The following is a 25880-nucleotide window of genomic DNA, read 5'->3' on the forward strand; positions in this document are numbered from 1 at the left end:
ACTGGCAAAAACTAAGCATGTGAAAGCCGAACATCGTCCACTAGTATTCAGAAATATTAAGAATTACATTCACGACAGTTTAAGCAATAAATTTCCTCCTATAAATCTGGACTCAATATTCGGGGAAAAGCAAAATACATAATTAAACAACGAAAAGTTAGATAAGTAATTATATCGATTCCAATGTTTGCCAATAACGTGATTAATTTATCAAGTTCTTTGGAATTTGTCTCTCGAAGTAAATTAAAATTGCCGAAATTCTTCATCCAACTCAATTTGGTTTATTTCCTATATTTATTTTATTAATCGCAATATGCAGAATGCAGATATTGGTTATAAGCAGAAGTCGTAAAGCCAAACTATTAAGGTTTGGCCTTGTTTCCCATAGCAATATATTAATAAAGTAATGATTCGACAAAAGTATGCAATTTTTTTTTTTTGCATCATATTATGTTACACTGCCACATACTTCTCGATGCCGCTGTTTTGCCTGGTCGCTTGAGGAAGGTCTTTTTTGGGAACACCTTGTTGATTCCCGGGAGTTGATGCATACATCACCATCATCATCATCATATCAACCCATTACCGGCCCACTAAGGTACGGGTCTCCTCCCACAATGAGAAGGGATTAAGCGCGTAGTCCACCACGCTGGTCCAGTGTGAATTGGTGGACTCCACATACCTTTGAGAACATTATGTAGAACTCTGAGGCACGCAGGTTTCCGCACGATGTTTTCCTTCACCGTTTAAGCAAGTGATATTTTAATTACTTTAATGGCAAATAACTTAGAAAAGTTGGAGGTGCGTGCTGGGATTCGAACTCTACTCTGAGTAAATAAAGGAAATACGGATACAATAAACGCGAGTAGAGTCGCAGATAAAGCTAATAATAATAATCTTTGTTCCCTTAGTGTGACTTGTATCTACTCCATATAATAATCGTTATTTACATAATATAAAAGTCGATTGTGCTTGATTCGTGTTGACTCAAGACAGTGATTGGATGAATGTCTGATCTCGGAGGTGCTAATAATCACTAATACATGAATACATAGGAAATTAGATTTTGAAATAATGGTCTCACATTAATCTAGTAAGATTAATTGAATGTATAGCCCAAACATACGTTATGAAAATGTTCGTCTGTATCACATATAACAGTATATGGGGTGACCCATATAATATATATTCGTATTCATCATTATAAAATATATATATAATACGACAATACACACATAGCCAACCAGCTCCAAAGTAAGTGAAGCTTGTGTTATGGGTGCTTAGATGACTGATGAATATTAATTATTTATGAATAATAAACCTACATAAATACTTATAATATACATATAAACAACCAGACACTGAAAACATTCCTGTTCATCACACAAACATTTTCCAGTTGTGGGAATCGAACCCACGGTCGCTGCCCACTGCGCCAATCGAAAGTCTAAATATTATAAAGGGTAAACTGCGATAGGGGTAAGGATTGAATGATTGAGTGACAGTCCTACATTTGGAAGTTAGGGATATTAATATAAATGTCCAATCAGGATGAAGGTTTCCGCATTGTTACTAAAATTCTTCCTTAAAGGGTAATCATAGGAATGTCAATTTCTTTAAAATTTAGTCCATAAAATAGAATTTTCAAATTCGTTTTTATTTCAGGTGTCGCACCCACGGCAGCAATGTCGGAGGGGCAACGGTGCTTGGCGATCATCGTGCTCCTCATTCACACTGTTATTGGCACTGGAGAAGGTACGCGCCTTATCTAATATGAACGCGTCATAAGTGCCTGTGATAAGGTCAACATGAATAAAACATTTTTGTTATTTTTTTTATCAATATAGGTACGTCATCATAATTAGTTTTTAATTATTCCAATGTTGGAATTATGCCTCCTTTGTTCGTATGTACCACGTGTTGTTTGCGAACCACCACTATGTGGGTTCGCAGGGTTTCACGTTTAATATAAATGTTATTGATAAAAACAGAGATAGGCGGCTTACCGTGCTCTACAAGACATGAGGTGACTACGTTAATTTCCTTACTTCCATATTCATCCTTACTTATATCATGTAAAAGTGTGTTGGTATTTTCGTCTTCCCTTCGCACCCTAACTTTTTTTTGCATAGAGTTAGTTTGAAGGACGAAGTGTAAAATAGGATTTTATATCTGGAAAACATACGCTTCCCACAGAATTTGTAAAAAATCGTAAAAAAAACGGACGATGAACGCAGGTAAACGCTAGTTTCAAATATTTTTGAAACGCTCGGTATTTATTTCCTACAAGGCCGGCAGCCCGCTAAGCCAGTGTTAGGAAAATTGTTTAAAATGACATCTGATACGGGGTTTTGATAGTTACATTTACAATACTTTTGTTAAAATATATCCATCATTTGCTAGTTTTTATCTTTAATATAATATACCAATCGTTTTTTTAGTTTATTAATATTATTGATCAGTTTATTATTGAGTCATTATTAAGGATTAGGTGTTTGTGTTTTATTGAAGAAGGCAACCTTAACCTATATCAGTCAGTGAGTATGCAATCACTATGTTAGACCTATGCGCTGATACTCATCCGTGCTATCTTGTTTGCTTAAAGTCAGTGTTGTAGTAGTCCTAAACACTATTACCCTGATTCATAGTTCCTTTTTTCGAATACTTATCGTTTATTTTTCTCGTGTACATTTTAATTATTTTTCCTAATATTTCTGCATTGTGATCTGTGGTGAATAAACTTTATTTATTTATAAATGCAAGCCCAATGTTTATATAGTAATCAATGAATACTTACTATACATTATTTGATTTGAGATTCTTAGTTATCAGTTTACCGCACTTCTTCTTGATAAACACTCTAAAAACTCAGACAAATTACACACTACTCCCTACACGCAACATGCTAAAAGCTCTTTATTCACGTATAATATAGATTATCCCAGTAAGTATAAACGTCACGTCACGTAAGAAGAATTTACTTGGTCTTGTACTAAAAATTAATTTAATGTAACCTTCATTAAATTGAAACTTTGTAGGTACACTCTAAAACTAGGCAATGAAGTTTAATCCTGGTATCTAAAAGAAAACGGCACTAAAACAAATAAAGTTAAGTTTTTCTTAAACTTTTTCAGATAATTACCTAGTTTAGGATTTTAATTTTTAGAAAGTCCTTGTATCTTAAGATGAAATATTTAAGTAGTAAACTTCATTCGGTTTTTTAAACAATGAAATAAATAAAGAAAACCAATAATATGAACTATAATAATTGGATACGTATATTAAGTGAGTGTACTCAAAGCTAAGTTAAATAAGTAACGTAAATTCATTATGTGGTAATAAATGAATAGTACAGATTGTTGGCTTTGTGCTAAAACTTATTATCAAAATACTTGTTCACTCTGAATATGCTTATGAACATTTATTTTTATAGATTTTATAAAAGACCTAATTATTCGTTAAGTGTGGACCAAGTCAGAATCTGAGTAGGGTACTTCGTTGAAATCGAGGTAAATCCTCAATATTTTTATGTAGTATGTTTTTTGAACTATCTTAAATGAAATATATTTGATTCTCAGAGTCATTTTCTAACATTTATTGTTATTTTTTTTTACCCTTAACAATATTAAATGAAATAAATAAAAACAGCACTATAAAAAAAAACATACACTTCTCCGGTTGCGGGGCTTTAGATGCCCTAGCAACCGGCATTATTTATTTATTTTTTATTATTACATATTGTATATAAATATGCGATAACTCATTTATGAAAAATGTTGTCAGTTAGATATCTTTTAAAGAGACTTTTTCATTATATTTTTTATTATAAATAGTATTTATACACGAATTGGTTGGAATTCCAACATCAGATAGCGGGAATATTTTTAAACGGTTAAAGTGATTTATTTTCAGCCTATTAACGCTAAGCCAAGGCCCCTCTAATGAGAGGATTTGGAGCGTAAAATACGGCATTGCGGGCCTGTATATCTTAGAACTGGAATGCAGTTTTTTCCTCGAAAGATTTTCATGAAATCAAAAGGCGAAACAAGGTCTGGGAGCTTGTGCAGCCGTATGTGTTACATATTATTCCCTTTTAACGCTTTGGATCTTTTTTTTTATTATAATAGCTGACGGAACAAGCAGTTGGCCCACCCGATAGCAGTTGGAATTAAAAATAAGCATGGTATTACTATGTTTTATTTATTTATTTTATCGAAAAATACAAAAAGAAACTATTACAAAAAAAATGTATAACACTCCGTGCTCTGTCACAAAAAGCTCTGCTACTATAGCTTGTCTCTTCTGCGTTTACTTGCTTTATGACAACGTATAACTTTAAAATTGGGGATTTGATTTAAATTCCTTAAAAGTTACATATTATTAATCATCACGCTGCTCCAATGCGGGTTGGCGGGCTAGAGCAGCTTGGCTGGGATGAGCCTTAATATTTTTATAGAAGAGTTAGGCTGCTTACATAATTATTCTAACACCCTACTAACACAATACACAATGCAACACGTTGGATTTTGGATATTGTCCATGTCTAAATACAATACGACATATTATCGGTTTGATTTAAATACGCATGGTCCCAAGGATGTTAAAAGTGTGCCGGGCAAACATTCCCATTTTTTTTTTAATGGACAGTTTATATGCTCCAAACCTACAGTACCCGACGCTTTAGGTCATAGAATAATATGTTACTGGCATCAAATACTATTTGATTTGATTGAAATTCGCGGTGAGACCTTACGACGCATTTAACGCTTAAACGCTAGAAACGCTTTAGTCTGTATAAGCCCCAGTGAGTACCGCACCCAAAAGCTCACTCTGAATTCAATATCCTGAGAGCTACCTACATTAATATTGAATTCACTGTCAAACATGAAATCATGGTAGACAGCTGGGGCGTAAATTCCTCATGCGTAATATATTGGTAACCAAATTCTAGAACATTGAGCATAATAGGGGTTTGAATAAACAAACAGGTATCGCCTGTGGCGGTGGTTCCAAGTAATTGTTTGAAATAGATGAGAGACTAGGATATAAGATGCTCTTTAAATATATTAGAAGCCGTCAGAATTTTATAATCTTCAGTCTTTTATTTTCCATTGCTGGGCTGAAGTCTCCTGGGTCGTGGGAGAAAGAATAATACCTTATATCAGCAATGTTGTTCTAATGCCGGGTTAAAAGACTAAATATAAAATAAATTGAAAAAAGGATATGCACTAATAATAACTAATAAATAAGGAGGGATTCAGTCAGCCTCTTCACTAACAACCTGATTTTAATCAGAGGTCTCCAATGTTTTTCCCTAGTAAACACTCGCCTTGCCCCGCATGTTGATTTTTTGCAAATCCATCAAGAAAAAGTGTGTTTTGACAGCTCTTATAATACTACGCACTTTGAAGATTGATTCTCATGTACATAAACCCCATGCAGCTCCTGATAAACCAACAATAAATACCAGTTTAAACCATAACTTTATAACTACAGTAACTTTATAACTAACATAACTTCATAATAACCATAACTTTATAACTACAATAACTTTATAACTACCAACGATTCCGATAATTAGCTCCACACGACCTCCTTTTCACACTATCGTAAAACGCAGCCTTGGACGACTCCCAACGAGGTGGACAGACGACATCAAGCGAGTCGCTGGGATCCGATGAAAACAAGCGGCCCAGGCCAGTGTTTTTTGAAACTGTCTAGAAAAGACCAAGTAGTGGGCATCCATCAGTTGATGTGATGATGCTGGTGATAAACTTAATTTTGCTCATTATTTACTTGTAAACACATCGTTGGCGTTGATAAAGAGAGCTTAGTTGACTGATTAAAGCTATTTCTGGAGCTTGAAGCGCACTGCACATAACTACACTGCACAAAACTGAGCGTCACTGTTTGTTAAAAGACTTTTTCAGAGAAACCGCAGTTAAACTACCATGAGGTAAAGTGAAGTTCCTTACAGGTTCCATACTTTAAAATTACAGGTTTTAGCGCATAATTTGACGTCAAATAAACAATAATAAATAATAAAAAAAGCATTAAGCGATGGTAGTGAACTCCAGTGCTATTTAGACTAACTTAACTTGGGGTGATATTACATTTCGTCTGTCATCTTTCTTCTGTCTATCCGGTTCAGACTCACTCTATTTGCTTATTAGCCTATACATTTCGAATTAAGGGACAGATTGACTCAGATTACACGAATATCATGTAAATCTTAATGTAATATATGTCTATCAAGAGATGAAATTAAAATATAAGTCGTAACAAAATTAAGAGGTGCGGACAGACAGACCGGTTGGCCCAGTGAATAATCGTAACCGTAGTCAGAACCTTTATTCCAGTCTGCCAACCTGCACTTCAGAAGGCTAAGCTATATACTTTTTATTTGAAATGGGGGAGATCTCTGCTCTCCAAGGGTGTTAATTAGCGTCCGATTAGCGATGATTTTATAAAAAAGAAAATTTTATGAAAAGGTTTTAAGTCTGCGAGTTTATTATACCTACCTGTCTATAGTTTCATTAGAATAAAATTGAAACGCACGAAATAAAATAATGAATCCTTCACTACCAATATTCCCATATAATTTTGCAACAAAAAAAAACAAAAGTGGGAGCAAACATGTTTACATAGATTTTTAAAGAGATATACAAAATAAGTCAGATAAAGTCACAAAATAATCATGAAAATTTTATGATTCCATACAAATCTATTGTCGACTTAGTTCCTTTAATTTGTAGCTTTATTTTTACTTAACTCAACGAAATACCTTTAGAGATTTGAGGGTCAGTGTGTCAGTCAATTTCAGCTACTAAATTGATATCTGGTGTTTAAGTCTACAAATATAATGATAATTATGCTACTGGGTATTTTAATAGCAATAAGGTATTGCCCGTTAAGAAATGGGTTTACAGCTGTTAGTAAACCGGGCAACCAACTTATCTGATAACATCGTATAATTTTAGTAGGTATAGATATTGACACTTGTGTTGTATTTTCATTGGCATTCCATACAGATAGAGTAATACTCGTATATCATTGCATTCTTAAAGTCAAATCGGCATTTGATCAAAACTGTGCTTGAATTAATTTCGTTAGGTGTTTTCCTTTAAACACATTTAGGTCTTAATTTTATGAAAAACAAAAGTATAAGTTACCAGTTTCAACGTGACAACCGTATGCTTATTTTCGAACAGTTCCTAGTTGCTCTAGTGGTTAGTAAGTTCAACAATGGATCACGAGGATTATTGACGTGATTTTCACGGCTCAGAGAGCACGTTAAGTCGTCTTTAGCGGTTCCTATTGTTATCTAATTATCACTAACGTGTGATAATAATTACCGTTAAATCCAGTTAATCGACAATGGTGGGTATATGCTCTAAAGCACTCTCTTCTATGTTTGCCAACACATGCATGTATGGAAAAAACTTAATCACATTTTCTTATGCATGTTTTATACCCAATTCAAATCAAAATCTGCTGATTCATATCATTTTCTGTACAAAGTAGTAATCAAATAAAACTGGATAGGTACAGATCATTCGCAAAATAACATCCATTATAACATTTACATTTTACATTGTATTATATTGAATAGCAAACAGAAAACGACTGGCATCACTCTATATGTTCTCGAGAGATTAAAAAATAACTTTAAAATGATAGTTGAAGGTTGCACCCGAATTGATTGTTACAATCTACATTAATAAGAGCGAAGGCACGGACAAAAGTTAGTTTATTATATTATAGACCAAAAATTCTATGGATACTTCAAAATAAATTCCACACTTACACACTCGAAAAACAAAATGTTTTTGTCAAACAAGCTTAAACTGCGTGCACTCTATCATACAGAAACAACACGTCGTGTCACGCGACGACGCGTATTTTAAATTTGACTCATGTAAAGATACGCTTGAGTGGATAACAGGCTTTACTTCCGGGAAGATTTGAACAAATATCGCACCTTATGTAACGGACACAGAATTCTAATTTCCATGTTTTCAATCGAACCAGAATTCACTCGTATCAACAGAGCGTGTCAGTGAACAAACAAAATGCTTTTTATTGCTACAACGTTCTTTTCAGACCGTATTTAGTTTATTGGTTAACTTATTGCATTCTTAACTTCAACGTGGTATTTTATAAACGGATTTTCACTCCGGGAATACTGTTCGGTGTATTTTTATTAACTTTTGCATCTCATCGTCACATTTTCTAAAGCTCTGAAGTAAAAACGTAATGCTACAATATATTCGAGACCACGTATCGTTGTGAATTTAGTATTTAGATACATTATATGCTTTATGAGAATAAAGAATTCATATGCGGCTTCTTTTGCGTTTTGACCTTTGTTTAACCAACCTTATCTAACCATACAACTCTCACTTACTATCAACCAAGCCTTGATATCGCAAGAAAAGTAGAAAATGTGAGTGGTTATCGACTTTTACGGTTTTGGTGCGTTCGGTCGATACAATCGAATTCGATTGCTAACGGCATTCGTATTTTCTCGGAATTACGTTTTTCAGTGTCTTGTAGCAGTGTGCGATCTACTTTAATAGATTCCTATTAAAGAAGATCGCACACTGTAGGTAGTAGGCAAGCATTTGAAATATGGTGAGTATTGTTCACGTATTTGCCAATTTCTGTGATTGAACATTAATTATTCAACAAGGCTACATATTAATCCATTTACAACATTCATACAAAGCATTATGTTACTTGTAATGAGCCGCAACTTCGTCCATGCAATTTCTATCATCCGTGGTAGGAAATAACCTAGAACATTCTTTGCAAAGTCCTCTTCATAACTAAAAATATTCGTCAAAACAGCAAACCGCTATTCCTTGCAAAGTTTCCTACCCAAATCCTTTCCTACCGAAAAATCCTTTCAAAATCAATTTTACCGTTTTAAATATAAGCTTCGTTGAACGGTTAGACAGGCGAATTTTTATTTTTTGATAGATACCCCTGTTTAACGCAGTTTGAATTTAATTTCAATTTCAATCATTTTTAACTATCGCCAAAGTCGACTTACGATTTTTTGTGTGTGAGTGCATAAATTCAAGACAATACCAAGTTTGTTTGAACTTAATAACAGAAACTTATATTTTGGAAAAATCATAGACAGACAGACAAGTATATATTTTATTTGTATGCATAGTAATATCTGATTACAATTAATAATTTTAGCTTATCGCTCTTGCATTGTTCAAAGTTGTGTTGCGTAAATTAATTTCGAGTAGGTGCATGCCATTCATTGGGTTATAGTATTTGGGTAATTCAGGAGGCTTACTACCATCGATTACGAGATTTTTTATAAACGCAGTTCAATCATATAACATACCTATAATTTTAATTTTAATTCCTATTTTAATAACGTCAAGGTCCTTTATAAAAGTATTATAATTTAACTGCTTTAAGCTATGGTAGGAAGTACCAAGGTGTATCGAAAATCTTAAGATTGTATATTAAATTTACTAGTGCTATTCTTTACAAGAATGGCTTTCTAACTGAAGTATTGGATCTGAAGATTCTGTTTTAGCTTTATTATTTACTTCGAGCGTAAGTAGAGGTATTGACACGAATTGTAAGCATAACATTACGTTCTGAGGTCTGAAAGGTGCTGTCATTTGAAATGAAACAAAACACTCAAACAGTCCGTTCGCAGTTCCTTTAGCTAACTTAGCATGTTGGCGTAATGTTATGATGACTAATCTCTCGGGTAAAATAACTGTGAACGGACTGCAACTATTTTATATTTATATGACGGCCGATTGGCGCAGTGGACAGCGATCCTGCTTTCTTAGTCCAAGGCCGTGGGTTCGATTCCCACAACTGGACAATATTTGTGTGATTAACATGATTGTTTTTCAGTGTCTGGGTGTTTATCTATTTATTATGAGTTTTTATGTATATTATTCATAAAAATTATTCATCAGTTATCTTAGCCATATATCAATAGCCATATATCTTCCCATAACAAAAGCTACGCTTACTTTGGGACTAGATGGTGGTCTGTGAATTGTCGTAGTATATTTATTATTATTATTATTATTACTTCAACGTTATGCTTTGTTTATTAATAAGTTTGTTGTTGTTGTATGTTTCAAATTGACAGACCAGGTAGGCTATACCTGATAATAAATGAGAAACAATCGCCTAAAAACGGCAACACTTCGCAGGACATGCAAGAAACACGTCCTATGAAGTGCCTTTTGCCCATCAAAGTGAGGCTTAGTGGTAAAGACTAGGGTGCCTTTAATTATGCCAACAATCACGCGCTTTAAACTGGAATACAGCAATGCTGCTTGCTGGCAGAAATAAGCATGGCGGTAGAATTTCCCAGGATGAGCTCTGTCACAAATCGATCGAACACCTTTAATAGTTTTGGGTTCAATTACCGAGTCGGGCAAGCAGTTATATTAAGTATTTCCCCGACAAGAAATTCTTAATATCCTGGCTTTAACCAGTGATTTGATATTTTACTATCGTAACGCTCTTATTGGAAATTCCTTCACCACCATGTCCAATAGCGAAAAAACAATCCCAACCTGAAATTCCTCCCACCCAGGACATCGCAACATTTAGTCAAAATGCATCACTAGACCAGCATGGCAGTACAGATAGTTTTTACGGATACCAGATATTCCTTTAAAAAATACCAAACGATATCAAATATTCTACAAGTCACAAATCACTTTAAAGTTTCATATGTGTCCCAACACTTCTTACCTGCATACAACTCCGGCAGTGCAAGTGTCATGATCGAAGTTTGAAGGAAAATCAGAAGAATTTATCAAGTGAACTTTATTTGATTTACGATGCACATTATTATACCCGCTAAGTTTAGCATGAAATTCTAGTCGTAAGTTTCCAAACTATTGAAAAATTATAAAACCGTGTTCAGAATTGCGCAGCTGAATTTTAACTTGAAATTCAGGATAATGTATACTTTTAAACTAATTTGAATCACCATCGTCATTCCTTTGTGCATGAAATGCTTATACATGACCACCATTAGGGTATGACTTCACTGCAGTAGTTTTCAAACCTATTACTTATGTACCTATTATTAATAATTGTTCGAAGTATAGGACATTTATGTTCAGGAGTCACTGTTTCACTATTTTGGAAAAGGTTGAAATTCAAATTCAAAATTATTTATTTCAAGTAGGCCTACTTTATAAGCACTTTTGAAACGTCAAGTATGTATGTTAGTTGTGACTCTACCACCGGTTCGGAAAGCAAATTCTACTGAGAAGAGCCGGCAAGAAACTCAGTAGTTGCTCTTTTCCAACATCAACATTTACAATCATTTTGCTATCTTGCGGGAGATGAGAGCGAGGCTGGCTGCTTCCAATCTACCTTTCAATGAAGAATTCATCAAATGTATAGTAACCTCGCTGTACTAGATGCGTTTTTACACATTTTTTTAGGTTGCTAAGCGTTACAGTTTGGCAGCTGCCTGCTACTACCGACCGTCCATTCCAAAAGTATGGACGGTATACTGGTTGACGGTCAAAATGGTCAATTTGTTTGTTTTGTTTTTTTTTATTTAATTGTTGTGTTTATTTAACAAATACCTATGATGAGTTATTGATAAAGAAACACAATGCTTGCAAATTCATATTAAATAACAGTTTATAAAATTAACGTTTTATTTCGTATCTTTAGATAATTCGTTACATAACTGATCGGAAAGTTTAATAAGATATGTTTACTTTTCTTTACTCTTTTATTTTTTAGTTTATAATGTTGTATTACCAGTATTAATAAAAAGTGGAACAATTTTCCCATCTTTCGATCGACGTAGAATCTGACATCAACGATGAATGGTTTTAAAACTGTAACATGTCTTCGCTATTCTATTTTTGTATGGTCCATATTCTCCCCAGAGTGGAATATGACAGGTGCTGTCAGATCGCGAAAAAGACTAATGTTGTTTTCGTGCGAGTATTCTTATCATTAGTTACCAAAGTGTCCACGACTGTTAGTACTTAGTGCTCCTTGAATTCATATAAAGCTCTCTTCTGAGTTAATGGCAACAAAGAAGTTAGAGCCACACAACTTATCAATATAATAAAAATAATAACGTTACCTTCCTTTCTCCTTCCATAATTGGTGAATTGTGTTTTATTTTTATTTCAAATAATTCTTAAAAGAAGCGGCCATCTGAAACCTGCACATTCGTATGACTCATTTTTAAAGTATTTCTCTTCTACAGTTATTAAATATGTTCTATAAGTATAATAAATGTTTCTTTTTCTTTTTCAATTAATTATTGTTTTTATCAAGAAATAAAGTTTCCTTTTTTCTTTATTTTTAAATTAAAAAAAAATTATATCGGTCCTTTCTAGGTTATTATTTATGCAACTCACTTAAGGATCCATCCATTCACACACATTTGATAAAGTAATAAGTCACAATCGGTTTCTGGTTCTGTTTGACGTTCAGAAACTTGTTGTTTTCAAACTAAGGCCAAAATCGCACGGGATGAACCCGAAGGACGTTTCAAATTGGCACAAATAGCCGTTCGATAGACGCGACACCAAAGCAAGACACGGATTTTATTTCAAGCTCGCAGTTTTTAAAAACAAATTTCTACCGACAAAGACTTGCCGCCAAACGATTTAATGTTCCGGTACAATGGCGCGTGAAAACCAATACGGAGTATGGGTTTACATGGCACAGTTTGTATGGCTCACATGTTAAACGTAGTTATATAACTACCTAACCTACCTTTAATATGTGAGCCCGTGCCATATTAGACTGCAAAATGAGTTACTATCATGGATTCAAAATTCTAAATTCATTTATTTCAAGTAGGCCCAGTTTAAAAACACTTTTGAAACGGTTTGTAGTGACTCTATCTACAATACAGCAAAAACAAAAACGCCTACTAGTTACTCTGAATCTTGGTTTTCTTCTTTTTACTACTGCTAACTGCACGGCCACGACTCAGAAAGCAGGTACGCTGCCCACGGCGCCAGTCGGCCGTCTATGGTTTGAATAATCAAAAGATTATGATGATATTTTATTATAACAGTTAAAATTAACAAAATTATATTATTGCTTTAATATGTTTTTAGAATCATAACCTGTTTGCTGTTTCTAAAGTAATACCTGTACTGATTTAACCATAAATGTAAATGAAGTTAATGTTATGGTCGTCACATGTTGTAACATCTTTTACAGTTATTTCTTGAAGACTAAGTATTCAACTTACTAAAAAGTTATGGAACAATATTTCTTGTTATTATTATAATACCCCATCGGATTTATCCCTTTCCAAACCATACCGAATAAATTCTATATCCTTTTCAAGAATAGTTCCGTGTAATATAATCTTAGTATTATATCGAATAACGTCTATACGACAGTAATTTTCATTTTCCCCTTTCTTGCAGTTTGGCCAAACCTTCATTAGCGTCATTAACGAGTCGGCACGCTGCATTGCGGGCTTTACCCCTTTAGCGTCTAAATATTACATCGAATTTGGTTTAATTAGCTTTTCCACATTTTCATTACTACTGAAATTTTTTAAAATTACTAGCCACATTCCTCATACGTGGTTATTACTGGTAATAACAAACCCCGTGGAAACTATTTCTTTTCCTCAAATAAAAAGTAGCCTGTGTCACTTTCCGTCCTTTCTAAATAACTTTATACAAAAAATCTTTTTTGTTGCTTGGACAGGTCGCAAACTAAGGACAAACAAAGAAACTAATATACAAACAAACACAATATCGCATTTAATATATTAGTATTGATAGTATTGATTATCTTATGTTTAATAAGATCGCATAATTTTGTTACTAAAAATGTAAATATTTAGCATAAAACGAGTGATAACAACAAAAGGCACTAAGAACTATCTTTGCGCCGTCTGAGTCTCAATGCAAGACAGAAATTTATTGTATGCTAATAATACATCAAAATATCGATACAATTTCATGAACATACTCTGTGAATCAAATATATTTTTAATTTATTTCTTTAAATCTGTTATAAATGATTATAAGCACATTTGTAAAAATGCTAACTTAAGTGAAATTTTGGCATACATAAAGTTGTAGTTTTGAAAAGTTTACAGGGTTATTATTCTTCGGCTGTGTATTTTATATGACTTTCATGTCAAATACACATCCGAAAAGTAGTTCTAATGACGTGAATTTAGCCTAAAGTGTTATAAATAACATATTTATGTTACTTTATGCGACCCATGTTTCGACATCTAAACGACTCTTTATTACACATTTTGTATAGTCTATACTATCATAATTTCTTGTGCTGGACCGATTTTAAACATTTTTCGCCAAAAGAATGCTAAACTACAACAAAGTAACATTGGCTATGATTTATTTTCAAAAAAATTGGAAATAATTTTATATTAGGTCGGTGGAGATTATTAAGAACGTTGCAATAATGTAACCCAAAGTACTACTAAATACTTGGCGTGCGCTGAGAAAACTAGTGGTAAACATAAAAGTTATGTGTTTATGTCTGATTAAAATACTCGTTATTACCTACAAAAAAACCCGTTAGGGAATATATCGAACTGTAATATTTGTGTCGTATTAGGAGCTTTTGTGTTCTAAAATTGAATTAGATTGCGGTAGAAACATAAATAGATTATATTAGTGTCGCAATATTAATTCTTATTCAAATTAGTGATTTTGGCATCAAGGGTATTTATATAGCAGTTAAATAAATTTTGATTAATTTCAATCGTATATTTAATTTAAAATTGTTTAAAAAATTTTAGGACTCGATTATTTAAGAACCTAAACAAAACATTGCTTTAGATATTTTATTCCATTTATTAAGGGAATTGAAAAATTTCTGGTCAAAAAATTACCCCAAATTATTTTTTTACAGGAATACACGGCCTCAAAATATCTCTATCGTCTCTCAAATAAACTGTTCGTTCCTACGGGATGCTAACACCGTAAATGTGGCTTAATTTAAAAACTTATGAATTTATCCTTATTTTTTTTTCACTTCAATTTAAACCTTGACTGCGATATCACCTGGTGGTGATTATGCAGTCTAAGATGGTAGCGGGCTAACCAGTCATCGCATCGGTACACTAAATCGCTTAGCGGCACGTCTTTGTCATAAATGCATTCACTATGTCTAAAGCTGGTTGCGATTTCCACAGCTCTACTGCAATTTGGCAAATCTATAAGGCTATATATAACTCGTAGCCAGAAGAAAATTAAAATGCCCAAAAGGGCTTCTTTTAACGAACCGAGTTGGCACGTTACGCTGCGGCATTTAATAAAGGCGCTGGAATTTTCGAGGGCGAATATTATGAATATTCACAACAACACGACATTCACGACACCTAATAATTGAATCAATTGGTATATTTTACGTTTTACTTTTTAAAGTTCTAGGCGCTAAAATTAGGTTGTTTAAATAATGTTTTCCAGACAGGGCGTGAACAAAAATAGCTGAAATGGCGCTTGATTTATTTACTACCTATTGCCGTAACATCGTCTGTGTTTTAAAACATAACGCCAATTGATTTTTACATGTCCGTCCCCAAGCCATTTACATACCAAATATTGTCACAATCGGTGCAGCGGTGATGTATCAACTTACAGAATTATGTGGTGGTAGAACATGGTTGTGTAGTTACACTGAAGACTGAACGAGCGTCTATCTGTCCTACCAGCCCTACGCTGATTACTCCTTTGCCTAATCTCTATTTAATATTTTTATTAGGTAGGCTACAAGTTTCATAGAAATATAAACAAAACCTCCACAAAAGGTAATGTGTTCTAGTTGAATCGTCGCAAATCAACCGATGACCCATGTTGGAAACTGTATGCGTAACCTACTTTTGAACTCCGAATTTGGCCTTAAAGGTTCTCGCACACATATCAACTCGGAAACGGCTCGTCTATCAACTCACCAAGCCACGTAACCGTAGCAAATGAACACCTTGGACTCGGCTAGGCTATTCCACGCCGCGATTACATCGCGGTGACAGCTGGTTGATAGCTTTGCATCACCCGTCAACGGATCTCTTTGACGGGTGACGCTTAGCGTCTTATTAATTAGTTTAATCAATTTAAATGTGAGAGGCAGCGCAAGGTTACTTGTAGTTCACTAAACACCTCGTAAGCACAGAGACAGCCAGAAGTAACCGCGATCACGACTGGACAAAAGGGCGGCGACGACCGGCCATCAGTGCGAGGACTGAGAATTGACCACGCACCGCGAGGGATCGCCTCTACAAAGCTTAGCACTGTACGTTGCAATAGGAAGTTTGAACGCCTCGAGTTGAGACATGGATAATACATTTTTGAGTTGATATGTGTGCGATAACCTTTAACTCCCTTTTGTACCTTTGTCAGCACGTTATTGCTGAAATACACCTACTTGCTGGCCAGGGAACCGCATTGCGCAGTACGCGGCGCAAGATAAGCCTAGTTAATCTAAAATCTAAAGATTTTGGATTATATGGATTAATTTGATTGAAGTAAAACTTCTTAAGCCGCAACTAGGCAGTAAATAAGATTTTTTCTGACTGGAGTAACGCTTACGTCAGACGTCTGTGTAGCTATTTATAAATAATAATTTGGATTGGTCATAAGTAGGTATATGTCATATACTCCACGCTTCTTGACTTATACGCCAGCTATGGCAAATATCATAATCAATTCGGATTATTTATTTCCAAAATTTTCATACAGATCAATTGTCAATAGCAAAGTGAAAAAAATAAACAGTTTTAAAAAAAATATTTTAATTTGCAAAGTTTTTTGAAAATCTCTAAATATACTTGTTTATTTTTTACTTTTGTTATTAATAAATTATTAACAAATTTTCTGACGATTGCGATACTATTATATTCAATGACAAGGCTATATTGACATGTGCTGATCTAAGCCTCATTTTGTAATCTTAATTATTCTATTTAACAAATGAAAATATTTATGAAATGTGAAAGTAATATTAATGAATTTTAATTTAAAGTGAAATAGTGAATATTAAATGAAATGACGGAGTTCCAGGAGAATTTTTCTTTTTCATCAATATATAATAATAAAAGATTTACTTCAATCGCGCGTAAAGTTACATGCACACACTTTTTTTTTTTCAAAGCATTTAGGCATAAGGTCTTTTGCTTATTGTTCAAACTCGTGTTTCGTGCTAGCCACGTGACATTCGCGCCACGCTATCTATCGAGCGAAGCGACCAACTGAGTGTCTAGTGACTGAACCAAATCTGCAGAAATATACCAGGCATGTAACAGGCTCGGCGGTGCGCCATGAGACGCACCTACCCATATTTCTACAGTGTGATCAAAAAGAATTGAATAATACAATCAAATTAATGTTAGGCTGCAAGCCATACGATTCCACATTTTATTATTGTACATTATTACAATCCGTGAATTAGTATTTCATTAAAACAATAATTATTTTCTGTATCACGTTCAACTGTATACCTTACTCCAATGTAATTATTCTCGTTAATGAGTTTCCATACCAATTGAACCTCAGTAGTACCCACATTTCTCGTTACAAATAATAATGCATTCCTCCATTTCAATCACAGAGATTAGATTAGGCAGATTCTATTTCGTTTAGTTGTGCCCGTTGGCATCATGCTTTTTAGGTAAGGAACTTTTATTAAAATACCAATTTCTTCTAGCTAGAATCTTTATTGTATTTTTCTTACAGTATTGTTTTATTTTATTATGGTTTGTTATTGTCTGCTTCGTGGTGATTTTCAAGACGTTAGGACTTCGGTCTTCCCTTCCGGGAAACTGAATTTGAACCCTTGAAGCCCTTTAAATATTTAATGAAGACAAAGGTCCTACAAATAGAAATTATATATTCTCATTTCTAGATTGTGAAACCAATTACACTTTAGCTTATCAATACAAGTAAGTTACAGTGAACGGTAACTGTAGTTTCCAGTGTCTCTACATTAAAAACACAGTTTTTTCATACATCTCTCTAATTTGGAAGAATGATTGAAAACCTACTCTTAAGGGGGTTACCTTAACGGAAGTCTATGTTAAAGACGGAAAGAGGCTTTTCGATCAGGGCGCGTTTGAAGCCCTCGTAGCTTTGGTTTGAAGTTTACGAATGTATTTATTTATCACAGTAGAATGTATCTGCACACATTTTTATGTACATAAGCATGAAAAGTGCCATCTATGGGCCTATTTGAATAAGGAAATATTTGACGTTGATTTTTACTTTGACTTGATTTGATTTCGAAGTGACCATCCAAGCATAAACATTGATAATGGTAGTAGAAGCATCAAATGTTAGTTAAATGCCCTAGGCAAGCAAAGTTGACTAAGTCAGTAATTTGAGTGATCAAATTATTCTTTATCAGATGCTTAGTGGGCACGCTTTTATTCACCTGGCATGTATGCATGCACTTATTACGTCTTACCTAATTCATTAGCTTTCAGATTGCTGAGAGGTTTGTCCTGTATCTCAAACTAAAACTAAAGTCCTGACCAGAAGTTTACAAAATCTAGGCACAATCAAGTCTATCCCGAACGAACTCGGGAATAAAAGTATATTTTAAGTTAATCTGCTTTTTATTTTCATCCGGAGTATCAGCCATAAATGTACCAAACACTTAAATACGTTCAGTAGTTTTTCCGTGATGAGCACACAAACCAACGGGGAAAGACAAACAGATACACAGAGAGAGATCGGAAAATAATTTAATTTTTTCGTTATGTTACTTATTTCAAACGTCTCCCAGTTTTTTTTGCAAAAATCTTTAATGTACAGACACAGCTAGTCTACGATTTATTATATGTATCTAAGATAGATGTAGATAATCAACCTAAAAGCTCAGTATTAGATTGCTGCTTCCTGGAGTCACGTTGCCGAGCTCAGAGTACCTACCCGATATGACTAAAACATGTAATCTGTTAAACTGATTTAAGCTCGTAAGCTCGTTTCACGTGTAGATGTTAATTGGCAAACGCTGACCTCATTTTGCGACAGGTAAAATAAATCTAAACAAGTGAGTTAAAAAGAGCAAAAAGCATACGAACAGTGCTTAGATAACGCGCCACGCAACAACTTTATTAAATAAAGAAAAAGATGTAATTTTATTATTCGATAAGAAGTTTTTCATAGCCTGATATTAAAATAGACAGTTCTACGAGAAAGGTAAATATAATGAATCGTGCTATCTTCATCGAAGTTTCAGAGATTATAGTAGGATAATATGTGAGGGTATGGGGTTAGTTGTCCCTCTCCGAAAGGAGGTGTTAATTTTTTTAATTTCAATTAATATAAATAAAACTAATTATAATTATAATTTCGTGGCTTTATCTGCGTGTTTATCTGTTAATTTCAATGCCGTTTGAACTAGATGCAAGCTATTTCTAAGATAAATTGTTTTGCCATTTCCGGTTTTGCTGCTAAGGTAACAATGTTTGAAGAAGGTAAGAAACTTTTCAGTGCCAAGTCTCTAAGTCATATGCAACTTATTTATGTGCTAAATATTGTCACAATCGTTTTTAATGCTTGAGCCGCAAATAGGTAACAAATAAACAACCTTAGCCAATCTTAATGTAATTTTGGCACATTGATAGGACAAGGATATAAGATACTTTGTATGTGTTAAATGCACAGGAGTTCAGTTTCCGGATGGTTAAAAAAGTTTTATTTTTAAACGGCCTGTCAGCAAAACTAAAAAAAATTAAATTAAATTAAATCTTTAGAAAATTCTGCATAGATATAGCATGTAGCGGCAATAAAGATACTGAATATCTTCGTATAAGCAAGTATATCAGTCGTCCCCGCTGACATTTAGTTTTGTATCGTTAACAAGATAAATTGCCCAATTTTGTATCTTATGAATTGACTTAGCACTAATATTAAGGTTCTGATGCCCGAAGGTGTAAGCATCACTCATTAAGGAGATTAATTGTATAGTTGGCAACAATGCCTCACTTTAATCTTTCAGAACCATATACTTTGAAAATAAAGTTACTGTCTTATTGTATTACTAGCGGACCCTCGCGACTTTGTCCGCGTATCAGTAAACCTTATTAAATAGTCGTATATGGTCGCGGACTGTTTTTCGAATTTTGAAGAATCATTTCCGACAATTAAAACTTAATTCCGGCGTTTCGACGTAACACGCTCAAAAATAATATTTTTTGCAGCATTTCTCATTGATGATCATAGCGTGGTCGTGGTAACTATTAGTCGTAGCGTGATAGCGTATATAGCTGATACTACCAAACCAATTTAAAACCGCAGTTCCTGAGATTAGCGCGTTTAACGTTATTATCGTTAAGGCAGCGTTCGTAAGAAACGATTTCGATCGAATTGGTTCAGTAGATCCAGAGATTACCCCTTACAACGTCACAAACTCACAAAAGTTACCTCTTTATTATAATAGTATAGATTGCTTTCTTACAGTTGTACATATACGTGAATTAATAGTCTTAAACAGAACTGTAAAGTATTTCTTCGGTTGAGAAATAGAAAGATAAGAAAGATTTTAAATTAAATTGTACGGAATTGAAATGCAAATTCTCTAATATAACTATTTTGCTGACAAGGCAAGTTGCCAACTGGTACAACCAAATAAAACAAAATCTGGACTAATAACAGCAGCGGTGAAACAGGAATGAAAAATATATTAGTTTCCCTATCTAGATGTACCTACCGCTGCATGAAACGGATTAATAACAGAATATACATTTTTTAAGCTTTTATACTTTATTATTCCAACTACCAGGAATAGTTTTGGCTTAAAAACATTTAGTTGTATTTACGATAAAATTGACAATCTTCAGAGAACCATCTACCCGGTTCGGTGTTCGCATATTTAGTTTTGCCCCAAATAGAACAATGGAATTCATAAAGAATAAACGTGCTTTTACTTTAAAATATTGTACTTTCACTGCTGGACGGAGATTGGATTTCCACTTATCATGGTTTTATACCGCTTATGTCAACTGTCAACCTTGTCGTCACATCAGCACCTTGGAAATCCAGTGTTTATTAGAATGGTGTATTACCACTTTCTCCAAGTTGAGGCCGGATTGTGTTCCCAGTTTTCCCAGCTCCTTCCCATGCACAATGCCGGACATTATTGGCAGAAATAGAGATTTCTATACCATGATTGTGGTTATAATTATCTTATCTTGATTTGTCAAAAAGCTTATTTTTCAAAATTATATATAAAAGCGACCTAGCCTTTAAAGATAATCTTGGTCACTCAGCTATCATAGAAATTAGGTAAATTTGCATTAATATATATCGCGAATATTTGAAAATATGTTTTGTATTGCAATAGATATTTATTTGTCTACTAAGCTCCACTAAATCGTCTTTTGGAACACTTCCAACTATCTTGATTAGCAACAAAACAAATGTTATAGTTTACCGAGGTAGTAATGTTCAGAGCGATTTAATGTAAACCTGAGTTATCGGTTAGCTTGTGTTCGTAAATTTTACGTTAGTTGTAACAATTAACCATATACAAATATTTTACCCGGAATTAAATATTTGTGTTTGGTTATTTGGAGCAAATTGCTCCGATAGTATTTATCCACATTGTTTTAGAAGTAGCAGTTTGGTAAATTACTCCGATAGTATTTAACCATACAGTATTAGAAGTTGCAATTTAGTATTTTACTGTAATTGATAAAACGCACTTAACTTAGAAAAGTTAGAAAACGTTCTGGGATTGGAACTCAGCCCCCTGAAAGTGAGGTCGATGTACTACCCACTGGGCTATCGACGCTTCATTATATATTTCAAAATTGTTATGTACTCGTAATTTAATATTGAGTTTGAAGTTTGCCGCAGTGACTAAGAAAATCATTATTATATTCTTTGCCTATGCCTAAAAACAAGGTTTTTTTATAACACAGTACATTTTTGAATCATTACTAGGGTGATATTTCACGAGCGAGTAAAGCCACTTTTTTGTGAAATGTGTCCAGCAGCAAAAAAAGTAAAATACTTCAATAGGTATTAAGATAAAAGCAGAATAGGTACGTGAAGTAGCATCCAATTTGTGTCACCGCAAGGCAAAAGTCCTGCCTTCTAACGAATAGCAAACAAAACAACGTGAATTTTATCTTTGCAAAACTGGCTTCTTGTTTCATTTTTCTTATTTTATTATTTTAACACTATACTTTATTTATGCAAATCAATTATATTGGACGCTATATTTTATTTATGCAAATCAATTATATTGGTAGGGTATAACAATTTTTTTTTAGTCCTCATTATACTCAACAAGTTTATATTGTAATAATAAAAGTAAAAAATATCTTTTGATGCGTACATTAAAAAAAATATACTTAGTAGAGAGATGATGGCGATAACTATATTCGTTAATTTGAAACTAACTAGCTACGAGGGTTCCAAACGCGAACTCGATTAAGAAGAAGCTTACAACAAACTTTGCCTGCCGGGTGTTCTTTTTGTTATCACCCTCTCCCATTGTCATTGACAATTAATTATTAAAAAAGCAAACATCTATTTTAGTTTACTCACAACTTGATGATACAAGATTTTTCTTTAAAATTATAGTAACGTAATATTTTCTAAAACATTTTGTTGTTAGTTAGTAGTTCGATTTAAAATTTTGTAGTTGTAGATCGGATCTACAATATTTTCTTCTAGATGACGCTAATAGTTGTTTGAAGGCAATTTACAAAAGTGCAGAACCAAACCATCAACATTATCGAATGAGGCCCGTTGCGTGGGCAAAACTTTCTGGCCATATAGTCAGAGTGATGGAAGTTCGAATCGCCTTTAATTTGATTTTTTACTGTTTAACAGACGAATGAGCTCACATGAATTTTCGTCAGATATTGCTTAACTAGTTTCAGTGTATTTCGTGCCGCATCAGGCGTACATGTTGATGTTTAAGAACCCCGAATCGGTTCAAAACTAGTCGGGCTTTCCGACGAAAATTCACGTGAATTCAGCCATCTATTAGGTATACAGTAGATAAAAATATTTAATTTTAAAATGCAGATCCGTCGTACAAGTAACAGTAAAATTGAACTTTACCCACGATAGCTTAAATTCTTAAATTAATATTTAATATTGCCTCTATTTTTGTCAATTTTGCTGTCCAAGAAACAGTTTAACAAGGTTAATTTAAAACTTACAGCCGCATAAAACTCCGCAATTGCTGCTAACCATGTAATGCACATTGTCACCCCAGCCGTGACGCCCGCGGTTTCTCCATTTGCGACATTTTCTTATTAATTTTGACGCACAGTGTCACCCTTACTATGTCATCCATGGTCAACTAATACATAATACACCAATTTACCTTATAAACCTACTGTACCTTCTACCGAAGCTAAGACTCATATTTGATTGGGCTCAATGGCTGTTCCTAAAATAATAAATATTTTTTTCAACTCAGATACTAAAATTCAATTCTAGTACAGTAATTGTGACAAAAAGTTTTCATAATTATAAAAAAGTAGAATCATAATACAAATGATAAACTAAAAATTCTAAGAAAATATTTTAACATCTACTACTTAATATTTAAAAGAAATTTTAATTAAATAATCCATAGAAGCTCGTGAATAAATATAAAAAGACGACCCATTTGTGTCGCCGCGGGGCAAAAGTCGTGTTTTGTAACGAACGCAAATAAACATTGTGGATTTATTCTTTGTAAGAAATCTCTTGTTGCAACTTTTTATTTATTTTCCATTAACTACGCGAGAGCCACTTAGAAATCAAAAATATTATGAAAAACAGATATTAAAATTCTGTTGTCGTTCTGGTTCCTACGAGGGTTTTTATATTCTGAAACACTAAGGATCTTTACATTATAAACAATTAAACCTAAAAATAAGTGCTCGAAAAAAAAGCTTTTTTACATATAAAGAAATGAAAACGAGCAAGCGGGTCGACTGATGTTAAGTAAACACCCCCGTGAACATCAGCAGCACCAGAGGAACCACAAACGTGTTGCCAGAATTTGAGACATTTGTTTATCCGGCTCTTAAATAATCCCATATTAGATAGTCATAAATTGCACAGTTAAATAAACATAAACTACTCCAGCCAAACGGTTCTCAGTTCCCTAGCTAGCAGCAGCACAACCTCAGAACTCATATATGACAGTCACAATGCCCTGAAAACACTCTCTGCCTCCAACGACAACACCCTTAGGTGTTTCAAGAGGCACGGTGGGAACCGAGGTTACGAAGCAGCAGTCTCACTAGCTCGCCAAGCCACAACACTGAAGATAGAGTTAAGTTGAGTAAGTACAAAACATAGCTACATGAACAAATACAAAGAAACATTCCCAACTTTGGGCCAATGCAAGAGATTTTAAACAAACCAAAGTAGTTTTCCCTAACTTAAACCACCATCTAACTAAAAAATTTCTCCGCCTGAACACAAGCAAACTCAGGAAGTTGGTGGGACTAATAACAGGGCATAGCCCTTAAAGGGCAAACATATTTCAAATATAGGTGTCACTCTTTGCAGGGCATGTATGTAGGCAGATGAAACACCAATGCACCTTATGCACCTTATATTTGTGCACGTTCGTAGCAGAAAAACGCGAGATCTAACCTACCTACCTTGGTTTTCCTAATCCTAAGGTTGCCTGGAAGAGATCGCTACTAAGCGATAAGGCCGCCCTTTGTAGGATACAAAGTACAAATACTTTTTAAGTTTCTTCTTTTTTTCTATTTGTGGTGTACAAATAAAGTGTACAAAAAAAATGCGAAATCTACCCGAGATCCCCAGCCGCTCTCCCGGAAGTCCTTAACAATGGGCTGCATGCTAAGCTCCTGGAACGAATTTGGATGGCTGGAGTAGCAAGCAACGGCAGGAACTTTCGACATACAATAAGCGACATGCTTACGTGCTGAAACTGCTTAGAGGAAGAAGAAGGACCCACTTCAAACCAAGTGGAAAGGCCGCGTATGGAAGATAATTTCACAATTTGCATGTGCTATAACGAATACTCAAAAAACTCCCACCATCCATGTAATGAGGATGAAATTTCTGCGACGCATAGTACTATCGGAGAACAACGAAGCGGGTATCAGCTTAACCAACTCTTGAGAACACTCCCATTGTACAGACGGTACAAAACACGGAGAGAACTGACGTATGTACGGTGTGCCAAAGTACCTATCCAGTCGGTTGATAATTTGGGAAGTCAAATTGCCCGATTTTGAAACCGATCAATTGGAAGGTGGTGATATTGCGATTTTCCAGCCCAGACGTGTGAGCAATACTCTATATAAGACCGAACTTGTGCTTTATATAGGAGAAGCCTACGTTTCGGCGCGAAGTATCGCTTAACTTTATTGAGTAGCCCTTGCCTTTTTAAAGCGAAATTAGCCTTTAAGTTTCTAAGCCTTTGTTAACCAACCACCATCATATGCCTAGTTATAATATTTAAAAACTCGCGAAATAATTAAAAATGCGATATTAGAAAACGTAAGTCAATTACACGAGTTTGAGGTATTAAAAATAGATCTAAAAGAACACTTCCAAATACCCAACTTTCAACATAGTGAAAAAGTTAAAATCGACCCGACGTCCGACAACGGCATTAAAGCTTATGGACGGATGAATGAAGGCTTTGCAGTTCTCATTTAGCGATTTTGGCATAATAATCATACTTAAATTAGGTTCTTAAAATAGATTCGTATAGAATTATTGTTCATTTTACGATTTTGCATTGTGCGAAGTGCATACATGGAATTGAATGTAATTGACTTAGTTTTTATTAAATTCCACTACAAATTGTGTAATGAACTCTAAGATGGTATCAGGCTAACCTGTGAGGTAATACGGCATTTATAATAAACCCCAATACCCCTGCCGGGAATTGAACACGGG

General features: G+C 34.2%; 1 protein-coding gene across 1 annotated transcript in view; it reads left to right on the top strand.

The window, feature by feature from the left end:
* Positions 1 to 1685: 1685 nt before the first annotated feature.
* Positions 1686 to 25880, top strand: part of LOC120625021 — a 96174-nt gene continuing 71979 nt past the window's right edge. Inside the window, exon 1 of the mRNA XM_039891933.1 lies at positions 1686 to 1755. Coding sequence (XP_039747867.1) covers positions 1686 to 1755 — 70 coding nt within the window. The remainder of the gene's footprint in view (positions 1756 to 25880) is intronic.

The sequence above is a fragment of the Pararge aegeria genome, chromosome 1 (assembly GCF_905163445.1).
Source record: "Pararge aegeria chromosome 1, ilParAegt1.1, whole genome shotgun sequence".
NCBI classification, from domain to species: Eukaryota; Metazoa; Arthropoda; class Insecta; order Lepidoptera; family Nymphalidae; genus Pararge; species Pararge aegeria.